Source organism: Erinaceus europaeus, chromosome 16 (genome assembly GCF_950295315.1).
Source record: "Erinaceus europaeus chromosome 16, mEriEur2.1, whole genome shotgun sequence".
NCBI classification, from domain to species: Eukaryota; Metazoa; Chordata; class Mammalia; order Eulipotyphla; family Erinaceidae; genus Erinaceus; species Erinaceus europaeus.
In genome coordinates, this window is record NC_080177.1 from 25945087 (window position 1) to 25960743 (window position 15657).

The 15657-nt window shown below is 36.9% G+C and overlaps 1 protein-coding gene across 11 annotated transcripts in view; it reads right to left on the minus strand.

The window, feature by feature from the left end:
- Positions 1-15657, minus strand: part of GPHN (gephyrin) — a 411021-nt gene that overhangs the window by 55498 nt on the left and 339866 nt on the right. For all 11 annotated transcript variants that reach the window (XM_007525822.2, XM_060174807.1, XM_060174805.1 and 8 more), the window contains one exon: positions 10390-10511. In XM_007525822.2, the coding sequence (XP_007525884.1) occupies positions 10390-10511 (122 nt within the window). The remainder of the gene's footprint in view (positions 1-10389; positions 10512-15657) is intronic.

A 15657-nucleotide genomic window follows, 5' to 3' on the forward strand; every position in this document is an offset into this window, starting at 1 on the left:
ATCTAATGTCCGATAACAAGGAATTGCATAAACAGTTCACATATTACACCAGAGGATTGATTACACACACACACACATATTACAATGATATAGCAGAGGACTATATAATGATATGGACAGTTGTTTTGGTACAATGAGTATGGTTTCTTTTTTCCTTACATGTTTTTGTATACATAAACTACATATATGCATAGAATTAAAAAATGGAAAAAGAGTAATAGTGAATAATAGAACTTTACATTACTTTCTTTTCTATGGTTTTAAATATATTTTCTGAACTTTCTGCAATGAATAATTATTTGCTGTTTTATAAGGTTACGAAGTTACAACAAAATGCACATTGAAAACTATTGTCTAAGAAATACATGATAACACTGGGATAGAACTAGAAGATGATCATGTTATCCTGAGTTTAAAATCTCTTAAAGTCTTAGTACTAATTCTTCCTTCTTAAACATCATTAAAAGAGATGAGAAATTGTACCCATGTGCCAACAACTGTGCTGCAAAACCATTAACCTCTAATAACAATAATAACAATAATAACTACCATTCAAAGTTGATTGCTTTAGGAAAGTCACTTCTATATAGATAGTTCCTATTTCACAGTTTATGTTCCCAGAGTATATATGTAAAAAAAATTTTTTTGGAGCCTGGAACACATCTCTATAAACTATATTACAGATGGGTGGGCAAGATCCCAGAGTAGTATAAACACATTCTAATTTAGTTCATAATGTGAATATTTTGCTGAATTACTACAGTGCTAGCCTGAATTATGGATATAAGATAGGCTAAAGAATGTTGAATATATATCTGCAGGGGAAAGCTTTGCAAGTTGTGAAGCAGTGCTACACTCACCTCTTTCCCTTTCAATTTCTGATTGTCTCTATAAAATAAATAAAGATAATAAAAAATTTAAAAAAGAATGTTGAAATATAAAGCATTTGTTGATGGTTTTGTTCCAAATTTCTTTTCTGCATAGCACTTTTGTACTATGAAATGTATTTCTTACCAGGCCCCCAGAATCTTGCTATGTGGAGGTGATGTGATCCTGATCAGGTTTGCTTTGTGCTTCAAAGAACTCCAAATTCTAAGTGATTCTGTTGTTCATTTAGTTCAACAGATTGATCCAGAAGTAAGATTCCTAATTAGAACTAATTTATGTTAATATGCAAATTATTCTATATTAAGATGAATACTTTTAAATTTGGGGTCTTTAAATATTAGATTATTAGAAAGTATGGCAGGGGGGAGTCGGGCTGTAGTACAGCGGGCTAAGCGCAGGTGGTGCAAATTACAAGGACCGGCATAAGGATCCCGGTTCGAACCCGGCTCCCCACCTGCAGGGGAGTCTCTTCACAGGCGGTGAAGCAGGTCTGCAGGTGTCTATCTTTCTCTCCTCCTCTCTGTCTTCCCCTCCTCTCTCCATTTCTCTCTGTCCTATCCAACAACAACAACAACAATAATAACTACAACAATAAAACAACAAGGGCAACAAAAGGGAATAAATAAATATTTAAAAAATAAATAAATAAAAATAAAATTAAAAAAGAAAGTATGGCAGGGGGGGCAGGCATTGTCATATGTAGTTGAGCACACATATTACCATGCTAAGGACGTGGGTTCATGTCCTTTTCCATCCCTACCTGTAGGAGGGAAGCTCTGAGAGCAAGAGGTGAAGCAGATCTGCAGGTGTCTCTTTCTCTCTCCCTCTCTATTTCCCATACGCCTCTCAATTTCTCTCTATCCTATAAAATAAAATAGTGAAATAAAAGAAATAAAGTGTAGCAGGGCTGGGAAGTCAACACAACAGCAATACATTGGACTTCCAAGCAAGAGATACCAGGTTTGACCCCCAAAGCTAGAGTTAAGCAGTATTGTGGTAAAAACCAGAACCAAAATCAAAACCAAAACCAAAACCAAAACCAACCAACCAAACAAAAAAAACCTACTTAGTAAATGTGGCTGATGTCCTACTTTGCAGGATCCATATTGAAGATCAGGGAGCAAAGAAATTAATCTCAGTGTTCAATGCTTTTCTTACCTTTTATTGCTTGAAAAAAATCCCCTCCCCCCCAGTTTGCTTCTCTTAAAGTAATGACAGAGGAGTGCAGGTGCCAGAGGAGTGGGGAGGGTAAGAACAAGAGTGTCCGTTTGTGAATATGAGTCATTTCACTTGTGAACTGAATCAATGGATGTCTGACAATTTATCATATATTCACATTGTAAGCACTCATCTCTTTCCCTCTATCATTCCCTTACCCTTCTCTCTTTTAGAATATAATATGAACACAATCTAACACATTGCCCAAAGGTAAGAAATGTTGTAAAAGCAGCATAGCCTTTTTTGGGGGAAGAAAAATAAAGGAAGAGGTTATAAAAGTAAAGGAACTTTTCTTCCTATGAAAGGCAGAATTGACTTTTTTAAACTCAGTAAGAAACTTTATTTAGGGATCCAGAAAGTAAACATGAACTACTGTAACAAACCCTCCTACCATTTATTTCTACTTCTATATCATCCAAAGATCTAGGATTTTATAATTCAACTCTTTACAGTTTATTTACATATACAGTTCATATGTAATTCAACAATTAAATAAAAATTCCACATCTAGCTTTAAAAATAGCTTTTAGAGCTATTTATATAAGGATTTTATCCATAAAATGGATATAATCTACTTAGTGTATAAATGCAACTATTAATGAATTATGGAATGAATTGTATTAATTGGTTGTAGGCCCCATTTAAAAAGACAGCATGTAAGAGCAAAAGGAGAAAGGACTTAGAGATAGGACTGGTTGGATTCTATATGCACTGCCTTCTACTGCTGGTATGACTGGACAATTTATTTTATTATTTTTTTAGCTTTGGTGTGGTTATCTACAAAATGTCATTGCAAGATACTTATTTGCTTCTGTTGTTTCATAAAGCTTAAATAACTAGAGAAAGAATGTAGTATAATTCTATGCAAATAGGTACTCAGCGGGGTGGGCGGTAGCACAGTGGGTTATACATGGCGCTAAGCCCAAGGATCCACTGAAGGATCCGGTTCTAGTCCCTGGCTCCCCACCTGCAGGAGAGTCACTATATAAGGGGTGGAGCAGGTCTGTAGGTGTTTATCTTTCTCTTTCGATAACAACAACAACAGCAACAAAATGGGAAAAATAGCCTCCAGGAGCAGTGGATTCTTAGTGCTGTCCCGAGTCACAGCAATAACACTGGAGGCAAAAAAAAAAAAAAAAAAAAAAAAGTATTCAGTAGATTCCTTTCTCTTCCTAGGCAGAAACTGATGTGTTTGGAGAGAGGAGACTACAGAAGACGAATGGATATGGCTAAATTAAGAGAAAAGAGAGTGGAAAATAATTAAAACTTTGTTCTAATAGCTCTTATTCATCTTTGCAGTACCAAAACCTCAACCTCCTGTTCTAATTAGTTTTGCCTGACCTAAGTAGTTATTCATTTCTATGTCTCTATTTTTGTTACTCCTTTCTGTTCAATTCATTGCATGTCTTGTATTTGATTAACACAGTCCCTTTTTTTTGCCTCAGGGTTATTGCTGGGGCTCAGTGCCTGCACCATGAATCCACTGCTCCTGGAGGCCATTCCCCCCGCCCCCCCACCCCCCCTTGCCCTTGTTGTTGTAGCCATTAGTTGTCATTAGTTGTTGGATAGAACAAAGAGAAATGGAGAGAGGAGGGGAAGACAGAGAGGGGGAGAGAAAGACAGACACCTGCAGACCTGCTTCACTGCCTGTGAAGCGACTCCCCTGCAGGTGGGGAGCTGGGGGCTCGAACCGGGATCCTTAAGCCGGACCCTGGTCCTTGCGCTTTGCACCACGTGGGCTTAGCCAGCTGCACTACCACCCACCCCCCCACATTCATTTTTTTTTTTTAACTAGATAAATCATAGTCATTCTTCATGTTTTAGTTTAAATTCCATCCTTATAAAGCTCTCTCTAAAGGAAAAGAACACTCGGGTACTGGTGCATAATGATAGAAAACGGATCTAGCTTGGGTGTTAAGAGTGCTTTTCAGACATCTATCCTGGGGAGATGAAAAATTGTGCTCACGTGTCAACAGCTATGGTATAAGCCATTAACTCCCCCCCCCCCCAATTGATAAAACAGCAACTCCAGCTCATACTGATGAACCTTTTTCAATATATTTTACTTATCTTTCAAAGGTAGCAGAGAATTGTATATTATTAATTTTAAGACATTTAGCTTCCATTTATACCTATAGAACTAATTTGTCTCCTCCGAAGGGAGGCTAGACAACATACTCTATTTTCCACCTGAGGAAGATGGGTCCTGAAACTGGGGCAGCTTGGAATGTTCCTACTCATGACCACAAAATGTGAGCTTAGATCTATAGGGATGCAGAGGTCACATAGGCTCCTAAGCTGAATACAGGCCCCAGATCATATCAAATCGATGGGGTTTACAATCAACAATATTTATACACCTTTCCCATATTTGGGAGCTACTCTCTTCCCTGATCCAGCTTTCTGGTCCTTTTTCCAGCCATGACATCATCTCCCCAGACAATAACGTGGATCCACCTGCATATTAGATTTCAGGCTCAGGGAAAAACAAAACAAAACCAAAAAAACTAGTATAGTCATGGGCCCTTTGGAATATAACTAAAATAGGCCTACTAACTATCTACAAAACAGAGACACCCCAACTCTTCATCTGTACTATTCCAGCCTTTAGGTTCATGATTAGTCAACAACTTGTTTGGCTTTATATGTTAACTCTTTTTCAGCCACCAGGTTCCAGATGCTACCACGATGCCAACCGGACTTCCCTGAGCAGACAAGCAGACAACCCCACCAATGCCCTGGAGCCCCTCTTCCCCAGAGCCCCGCCCCACTAAGGAAAGAAATAGGCTGGGAGTATGGATCGACCTATCAACGCCCATGTTCAACAGGGAGGCAATTAAAGAAGCCAGACCTTCCACCTTCTGCACCCCACAATGACCTTGGGCCCATACTCCCAGAGGGATAAAGAATAGGAAAGCTATCAGGGGAGGGGATGGGATACAGAGTTCTGGTGGTGGGAATTGTGTGGAGTTGTACCCCTCTTATCCTATGGTTTTGTCAATGTTTCCTTTTTATAAATAAAAAAATTATCTAAAAAAATAAAGATCTAATTTGTCTAATGCTAGACAAGTTCACTTAACATCCTAGGTTTCAAAATTTGTTTTTTTAAAGATAAACATTAGAGGCCTACATTGTTAAATTCACAATGTGAAATAAACACTTCTTAGATAATATATTTTCAATGTATCATATTTACAAATGATGTACTTTAAAAAGTTATGCTAGATATGTGAAGTACCTTGCCTATACTTATTATTATTACATATTTTTTGCCTCCAGGGTTATTGTTGGGGCTCAGTGCCTGCACTATGAGTCCACTGTTCCTGGTGGACATTTTTTTTCCATTGTTGTTGGATAGAACAGAGAGAAATTGAGAGAGGAAAGGAAGACAGAGAAGGGGAGAGAAAGACAGACATTTGCAGACCTGCTTCATTGCTTGTGAAGTGACTCCCTGCAGGTGGGGAGCTGGAGGCTTGAATGGGGATCCTTGCACTGGTCCCCATGCTTCACACTATGTGCACTTAACCCAGTGTACAACTGCCTGGCCCCATTATTATTTTTATTATTATTATTATTATTTTACCAGAGCATTGATCAGCTCTGGCTTATGGTGGTGTGGGGGATTGAACCTGGGACTTTAGAGTCTCAGGCATGAGAGTCTGCATAACCATTATGTTATCTACCTCTACCCTCTTATAATTTTAACTGTACTCTTTTAAAAATAAAATATTCCATAAGCAAAGATCAAATTAAGATACATTTTGTAGCTAATAACACTAAAGTTCTTTTATTATTTTTTTAATACTCTGTCTAGTATCATGCAATCCAAATTAGGTAAAGGTTTTAATTTCAACTTTCACAATGATTTTTTTAATTATGGCAAGTATAAGTGCTAAGAAGTAGAATGATCCAGAATTTAAAAATTAGACTCAAATCTCTTTTCCTCAATTTTTATTTTGCATCATCAGAAGGTTTATGCATGTGCAATTCCAAGGCTCCTAAACTGACCTGACTTTTTAAAAATTAATTTTATTTCAGATATAGAGACATCACAGTATTGCCCCACCACTTTTAAAGCTTCCCCTGGTGCTTTGGTACTCTGTGATAGAGGCTCAAACGTGAGGCTCTACAAGATGAGCTATCACCCTGACCCTTTTTCTCAGCTTTAATCTGCTAGTATGAGTGAAGGTTCTGTGGTAACTGGTATTCTTGAGTTATTTCTTATTCTGCTTTAAATATGAAGTAGTTTCTCCCATGATCCTTGCTTGCTTCCCTGGGGAGTTTCACAGAGAAACTTTGGTATAACACTGGCTTTCATTAGCAAATGGCTACACAGACAGAGAAGAATGATGAAAGAGGCAATCTCTACAAAATATCAATAGGCTTTATATTGAAAGTACACACACACACACACACACACAAATTTTTGCTAAACTCCCTGTACAGATTTCCATTAGAACACTTATAAATTCCTTCCTCCCACATCCCACCTCTGCATTCTATAAAACATTTATTTTGACTTTCTTCAATATTGCACTCTAAGACTGACAAAGTTTAGATTTGCATCTGTTGTATTTTTAAAAGTGTTCTCAGTCTTATATAAGGTATTTTGATCTGAGAAAAGGATATACCTAGTATTGAGTATATTGAGACTTGTACATTCTCAGAATTGCCTATATCTTGTTTATAGTTATGTTGTTCTTTATATGTTGCTTTTAGGTGCATTTGTAATTTATAAGTATTATATATATAAACTCTTAGGAAATGTCTACCACAAATCATCAACAATGTTAGAATACCAACACATGAGCCTTTTGATGGTGCTTCAACTTTTATAGTGACATTTATTAAGTAATTTTGGGGGGGCATATATAAGTGTTGAACAGGAGGCAGGAATAGATAGTATTACAGTCCAGAACATCTTAGAATAAAAATGTCATTTTTCAAAAGATTTATTAGTGATATAACCTAAGCATTATTCTGCAACATGGAATGTCAGGGATCAAACTAGGGACCTCATGTGCCTTTGCCACTGTGCCACTCCTAGGAGACACACACACACACACACACACACACATACTCTCTCTCTCTCTCTCATATTTTAAAAACATATTTATTTTTACTTTCCTTTTGTGATCATTGTTTTATTGTTGTTATAGTTATTGTTGTTGTTATTGATGTTGTCGTTGTTGGATAGGATAGAGAGAAATGGAGAGGGGAGGGGAAGATAGAGAGGAAGAGAGAGAGACACCTGCAGACCTGCTTCACTGCCTATGAAGCAATTCTCCTGCAGGTGGGGACGCAGAGCTCGAACTGGGATCCTTGCCCTTCGCGTCACATGTGCTTAACCTGTTGTCATATTTAAAAAGAGGATTTATTCGGTTAAGTGCACACATTACAATGTGTGAGGCCACAGGCTCAAGCCCCTGGTCTGTCATGAGTAGTGAAGCTGTGCTGCAGGTCTCTCTCTCTCTGTCTGTCTCTCTCTCCCTATCTCCCCCCTCTCAATTTCTCTCTGTCTTTATCCAATAATATGTGTGTGTGTTTGTCTGTGTATATCTATCTAGCTAGGTAGCTATGAAAAGAATTTATGTATTTTCAAGAGACAGTGCAAGAAAAAGCCCATAGGGACTTGGGTGGTAGCGCAGCAGGTTAAGCGAATGTGTCACAAAGAGCAAGGACCAGCCTAAGGATCCCAGTTGGAGCCCCTGGCTCCCCACCTGCAGGGGAGTTGCTTCACAGGTGGTGAAGCAGGTCTGCAGGTGCCTTTCTCTCCCCCCTCTGTCTTCCCCTCTTCTCTCCATTTCTCTCTGTCCTATCCAACAACAATGACATCAACAACAATAATAATTACAACAACAATAAAACAACAAGGGCAACAAAAGGGAAAAGAAATAATAATAAAAAAATAAAAAATAAAGAAAGAGCCCATAGCACTTCTCAGCTCTGGTATATAGTGGTAATGGGGACTGAAAGTGAGGCCTCAGGCATGCAAATCCTGTGCTCTAACAATGAGTAATCTCCCGCCCCGATAGTGATAAGTATACAAAACAAAACAAACAAAAAACAAACCCTTTTATTTTATAATATTTCTTAGCCCTTATTGATATACTTGGATATTGGATAAGAACCTGTGGTGGGTGGAAACAATTCCCAAACAGTTTAGTTAATTTGTTCTGTAGAGTTTCTACGTCTGCTCTCTGATTTTCAGAACTTTCGGATTTTTTCTCTTCTCAAAAATTAATCTGCATCTTTTAAATGTGTTCCTGTGTCAGAGTAATTTTTACATACATGAGGTATTCATGAGAGGACTGGTTACTGTCTGGTTCATATTCGAACAATCACCTCCCTTCTTTTGTTTATTTTAATGGGTTTATTCTAGGCTGTGGAGCCAGGGTCAGGGTAGTAACAGGTAAACACTGTGACAGTGGCTTCACCAATATAGGTCTGAAGTTGGTTGGTTACTTAGCTATGGAGTTCTCTAGAATTAAATGTCTACCGAACAGAAGAATACAAATGGGGAAGACTTTTGAGAGGGAAAGGAAAGATAGGGAGAAAGACACATGCAGTACTGCTTCACTACTCATAAAATTCACCCCCCTGAGGGCGGGGGCTGGGGCATTTAAACCAGAGTCCTTGAGCATGGTAAGGTGTGTACTCATCAAGGCACGTGACTACCTGGCCCATAATGGTGAAGATTTCAAAACAAAGATGTGTGAAAATATATCTCACAGTCTTCAGTCAAATACGTAAAAGTGAAAAATTTAGAGGAAAGAAGAGGACTTTTAAAACTGAGGTTACATCAAGACACTACCTTTTAGGTTACTGTCAAGATCCCATGTCCAAGGCTGGGACTGTGTTGAGTTAGTCTGAGCGTAAGCTGGGGCACATAGGTACCAGAGCATACCTAGAGAAATGGTAGGGCAGAACTCTTCAAAAGCACTTATTTTTATTGTTGTTTTTTAGTAAGAGAAATAGTGATTTATTTATAAGAGAATCATTTCACATGAATATAATTTCTCAATATTGTGTGAAAGGTGTCTGCATACCAAGATCACCACCAACTAAAGTTCTCCAGCACCATTGTGTACTGAGTTCCCAAATAGCCTCTCAGCACTTCCCCTCTCCCCCAACTTTATATCCTTAGTCTTACTGCAACAGACCATGCTTAGTCCAAATTTCATCCTGGATCTAGGCATACTGAACTTTACTGAGTAACAAAGTGGTGATAAAAGAGAAACAGGTGATTATGTGTGACAGACACTTCATAGTATCTATCATTAGACTTGTTACCTAGTTTTGTCTCTACTATAATAATATTTGAGTACTATGAAACACATACACACCTCCTGTGAATTGGAAATAGAGCCTAGTGGAAAATGGCTGAACAACAGTGCTGATTAATACTGAGATGCTCAGAAAGAGATTTTTTTGTTCACTTAGATATTATAAATATAGTTATCCCAGCCATCTGTCTGCTTTTTCTACATTCTACATATAAGTAAAATCATAGTGCTTGTCTCTTTCTATTGGTCTTACTCTATTTAACATAATAACCTCTAGTTCTATTCATGTCATTACAAGTGTTAAAATTTCATTTTTTTCTATAAAGAATATACAATAGTTTTCCATTGTGTATATATCACATTAAAAATTCCTTTATCAGATCAGGCTTACTTTTTATCACATGTGAGATACAACTGGAAAACTTTAGAAATAATTGGGGAATTTAGAAAGTTTACTGAGTTATTTAGTACATGGGGTCAGATGTTCTTAGAGAAGTATGGATATATATAATGTTTTCCTTTCAATATATATGTGTGTGAGGCCTGGAGACGCTCAGGTTTTATAAAGATAAAAGAATCATTATTAAAGTGCTACAAAACATTAGTACTTAAAATATCAAAAAGAAAAAAAAATCAGTTCAAAGTAAGTTTGGCAGTCTTTTTTAGTCTTCTCACTCATGTTTTCCTTTTCTTGAAACAAGTCAAAGTATGAATAGGAATAATACTTTAACCATTAGTTCCACTAGGGAAAAGTCAACACTAGAAAAAAATCCCTGTAGAGTTAATATATCTATAAGAAAGAAAAATATTCCTTCTATTGTCGTAGGAACTCATGGAAAATGTTTATCACTAGAATAGACATCTGTATTGATTCTTTGGCTTCTGAAGAATGACATGTATGAAAAGTATGGTATTAAGTTTCGCTGTAGTACTAGTGACACCTAGCTTCCAGAATTAATATTTGTATAAAAACTTCAAAGTAAAACCCAATACTTACTTGTCTCCCACAATTCCCAAGTTGATTGTGGGGTAACCATGTTCCTGAATTGTTGCTAAGAGGGTTGAACGATTGCTGTCTCGAATCTTTCCTGGTAAGAGGTCATCTTCAGGATTTAGCAGCTATAAAGCCAAAAACACCACCACAAATTATTCTCTTAGGACAATGTTGCCTATTGTTAATGGAAAAAAAAATCTAGTAAACAAAATTTAGTATATTTAGCACCTGTATGCTCAGGATCTTTGAGTAAATATTGATATCATAGGAGGATGAGATAAATATTCCTCCAGAATTAAAAAAATGCAGAAATTTTAACAGCAAGCTAAATAACACATATGTTAAATTATCACACTACACTTTGACAGTAATACTTAGAGTACAGAGCCTTCCCAAGGGATACTTTAGAGCCTTCCCAAGGGATGTTCATCAGGGCAAACTAAGTAAAATAATTTTCTGTTTTCCTTCTAATATTTTTCACTGACACTATTTAAAACAGAGACTGTGAAATGATTTTCTCATATCTTAAGAGAAATTATCTCTTTTTCAAGTCTTTTGATCCTTTTTTTGAAGTGGAATAAACCATACAGAAATTAACAGAATGGGAGACAGCTGTCTTTCCCTTTTTTTAAACAAATAAAAATAAATGATATGTAACTACACACTCACAATTCTGTGACTATGAATTGAATCACTCGAGATCTGTTATCTACTACTACACATCTGTGAAGAGACTGATAAGCTATTCTGTTTGAATGAGGTAGTGTGGTATACAGTAAGAAGAACTGGGATTGAGATAAGCTTCAAATTCAAGTTGAGCAAACACACTGTGGTTTAATTTTTTCATTTATAGCATATAGTAATAATCACCTTGAAAGGTAGCTGTTAGTATTCAGATAATGAGTATTTAGTTATTATAGATACACATACAATGTGATTCTCTTTACTTATCATATATGATACTGAAAGAATATCTATTTCCCCTTCATTATTAACACATTCTTACTGGTAGAAGCTAGTACAAATGTAATTAGTTTACAGTATGAACACAGATTGAGATTTAAGAGTTCTGGACTTCTTAAGTATACACAACATACAACTTTAATTTACTCATCAGATATATTCTGATTTCAGAAGAAATGAAGTGAAAAATTTGAAATATTATTTAGGGAATTCTGTATTTCATATGCTTAGGCTGTTAATAAGGCCAATATCCACAGCTTCATATCTCAGTTCAATTACCCTAAACAGTAACTTGTAGACCTTTCAGTCTTCCTTCTGACTAATTAATGACACCATGTGGCCAGACCTTCCTTTGGATTTATGTTGAAAAAGTAGTGGCTTTGCATCAACTATCCCTTTAAGATAGGCTGTAGAATAAATGATTGTTTTATTCAATGTCACCTGGGAGTCTTTTTTTCAAATATTGCATTAATTTAACTTAATCAGATGCCATGTGACAGTGCAACCCACGCTCATCCTCAGTCACTGGCAGAGCTTGGAAAATTGCTATTGCAGGGCTAATGGAGATTAATTTTCTGATCTTAATTAACATGGTTATTGAGTCATTATACTTCTATAAAGGCCAAGACTTGTAGTTCTTTAACTCTATTTAACAGAAAAGTTGTTTCAGAAAGAGAACTATGTGGTATATAACTTTTTAACCCCCACAAAAGGGTACTGACCACCAACTAAAATTCCTGTTATTAAGACATTTCTTTTCTATTCATGTTTCCCTCTATTACTTTGCTGCAAACTGTTCCCGAAATAACAGAGCAATTAGAGATTATTGGTGAACCAGTTATTTGTCTGCAAAATTGACATAATGAAATAATAGCTAGTTAAATGAGGGTGTGGGTTTTACAGTACATTTTAAGCATAAAAAAAATCCACAGAATTGAATGGAAGACTATAAGGCTGAATATACTAGGATAGATTTATATATTCCCTTTAAAGTTGAATTTTATTTTATGGTATTTTATACTTCTATTCATCTCTAGATTCTAAGATATTATTATTGACCTATTATTCCTTTTTTTTTTACTATTTTATTTATTTATTAATAAGAGGGATAGAAGGAGAGAGAAAGAACCAGACATCATTCTGGTACATGTGCTGCTGGGGATTGAACTTAGGACCTCATGCTTGAGCGTCCAACATTTTATCCATTGCGCCACCTCCCAGACCACTGACCTATTATTTTAGTGAAGTAAGTAAGTATGTGAAAAACAACTACTGGATCCCACTCCACTTTCTCTCTCTCTCCCTTACTCATTAAAATAAATAAATAGATAAACAAATATATAAATATGAGATATAAATATTAAAGAGAGAAATTTACCTCTCTTATTAAAATTAGGTAAATAAGACAATAAGACATAAGAAAGAGAACAGTAGTGCTGAACTCTGGCTATGGTGGTGCTTGGGATTGAACCTGAGACCTCAGAGCCTCGGCCATGAAAGTCTTTTGCAAAGCATTATGCTATCTCCATGGCCCCAGAAGCTTTTAAACATAAAGACGACTTTAAGAATCTCCTCACCCCATCAGTTTCTTTGTACCTGCATTATTGTTCCACTACTCCTGGGTAGACTTCTATTTTTCTTTTCTTTCTTCTTTTTTTTTTTTTTTGTGAGAGACAGAGAAGAGATACTCTACACAACTGCTCCAGTACTCATGAAGCCTCTTTGCCTGGTGTTCTCATGTGGTGGCCAGGGACTTGAACCTAGAACCCTGTGCTGGTAAGGTGTATGCTCTACCAGCTGAGTTAATTGTAAGAATTTTGTTTTTAAACACAGACGTTTATGAAAGGTATTTTAAAAAGTTCATCTGCTATTTATATTATAGTAACTCTTGGATAGTTGGACTGATTTTATAAATCTAGCTTAACAACTGTACTGTGTGGGGCTGGGTGGTGGTGCACCTGGTTAAGCACACATGTTACAATGCCCAAGGACCTGAGTTTAGGCACCCAGTCCCAACCTGCAGGGGGAAAGCTTTGTGAGTGGTGAAGCAGTGTTGCAGGTGTCTCTGTTTCTCTCCCTCTCTTTATCGCCCCTTTCCTCTCAATTTCTGACTGTCTCTATCCAATAAATAAATAAATACATAAATAAATAAATAAAGAGAGCAATAATCTACCTTTGAAAATTGAATCTATTTTCTGGTTAAAAAGTCCACATTTTAATCTTCTTGCTTTCCTTTCCTGGGTGTGGTGTGATGGCACCGATCATAGACAGATGTGAAATGTAAATATGTAACAATAGTCTTGTAAATAAACATTTCTCCAATAAAGTGGTCTATATAAAATCTATTTTATTGGACTACAAAATAGCTCATTTGGATAGTGGGCTGCCTTGCCATGTGTGTGACTCATGTTAGAGCCTAGCTTCCACTGTGTTGAAGGAAGTTTTAGTGCTATGGTTTCTTTTCCTCTCTCTTTGCCTCCCTAATGAAAAATTCAGTCCAGAGCAGTGAAACCCTAGAGATAACAGCAACTAAAAATTTCCTCTACTGGTTTTGCTAGAAAATTGCAAGCTAACACTAAATTTATTTAAATTTTGGAATGATAATATGAAAAATATCTGTGAAAAATGACAGGTTTAGGACAAGCTACCCACCAATGATGACATCTGGCATATTGGATAGTTCAGATTCAAGGAACTGAAGAAATGACATGTGCAGAAAGGGTTTTCTTCCCTTTTCCTTTTTTTTTTTTTTTTAATTTTTTTTATTAGCTTTCTTGGATATTTACTTCTATTGGATAGAGACAGCCAAAAGTCAAGAGGAAGGGGGACAGAGGGAAAGAGACAGAGAGACACCTGCAGCCCTGCCTCACCACTTGCAAAGCTTTCTCTCTGCAGGTGGGGACCAGGGGCTCGAACCTGGGTCCTTGAGCATTTTAACATTGAGCATTGAACATTGTGACTCAACCAGGTGCGCCACCACCCAGCCCCTTCTGATCTTTTCCTGAAGTAAGTCATAAGACTATTGTGTGAGAGGTGCCCTCTCTTCACCCAGAGGGAAAGAGGCATCATTACTGCGAGGGTAGGGACACAGAGAAGAATCTTAATGAATATGTTTCATCAAGTTTCTTTCAGTTAACTACACTTACTCAGATCGTGCCCCATCATATTTTTCACTTCTACTTTTTTTTAAAAAAATGTATTTTTTTTTTTCTTTTTTCCGCTACCAGGATTCTTCCTGGAGCTTGTTGCCAACACTACGAATTTGCTGCTCCCGGCAGCCACTTTTTTCCTCCCCCCCCCATTTATTTTATTACATAGGACAGAGGGAAATTGAGAGGGGTAGGGGAGGCAGAGAGGGAGAGAGAAAGAGCAACAGCTGCAGACCTACTTCACCACTTATGAAGCGTCCCCACCTGTAGGTGGGGCCTCTTTCTACTTTTCATCAAACTTAATATAAAAATGCATATGCAATATAAAAATGCATATGCGTAACTGTTTCTTCATTTCTCTGTGTGTCCCTCCCAACCCCATGTTCTCCCCATTTTTGGTTATTACCAGGCCTTCAACGCTCTAACAGACCTTTCAAATTCAGGCAGAAAGGGAAAGATAGATAGAAAGAGGGGAAGACATCACAGCACCAACATTTCTCTCTGTGTGGTGGGGGTTGGGGGGCTTGAACCTAGATTGTGTATCTGGAAAAGCAGGAAGTTTCCAAGGTGGGCTATCCTGCCAGCCCTGGGGTTTCCATTTTTGTATGAAGGCATTCATATGGTATAAAACATATTAAGGAAATGCAATACTATCCTTATGCCAATGTATCTTTTGTTCAATAGGTAAAGAAATTTAAACTATGACAAATTAGAAAGGAAAGGGAAAATAATTTTTCTTATCCTACATAATGAATTTTTATAGTGGTTCTGCTAAATCATTATTATTTTACATGAAATTAGATGTTAATTTTCAGGGCAGGATAGATAGCATAATGGTTATGCAGATAGACTCTCATGCCTGAGGCTCCAAAGTCCCAGGTTCAATCCCCTCCCCCACCATAAGCCAGAGCTAAGGAGTGCTCTGGTTTAAAAAAAAAAAAGATGTTAATTTTCAGGTTTTTTTTTTTTTTTAAATAATTATATTTTCTTTTGTCACCACTAGGGCTTCACTACTCTAGTCCAATTTTTTTTCAAGACAGAAAGACAGAGAACTTCCTTTAGTGTGATGGTGGCCAGGCTTGAGTCATGTCCAAATGAGCTATCTTGCTGACTCTATTTTACCTTTTTATGCCCACTGCGTCTTATGCTTATACATTTC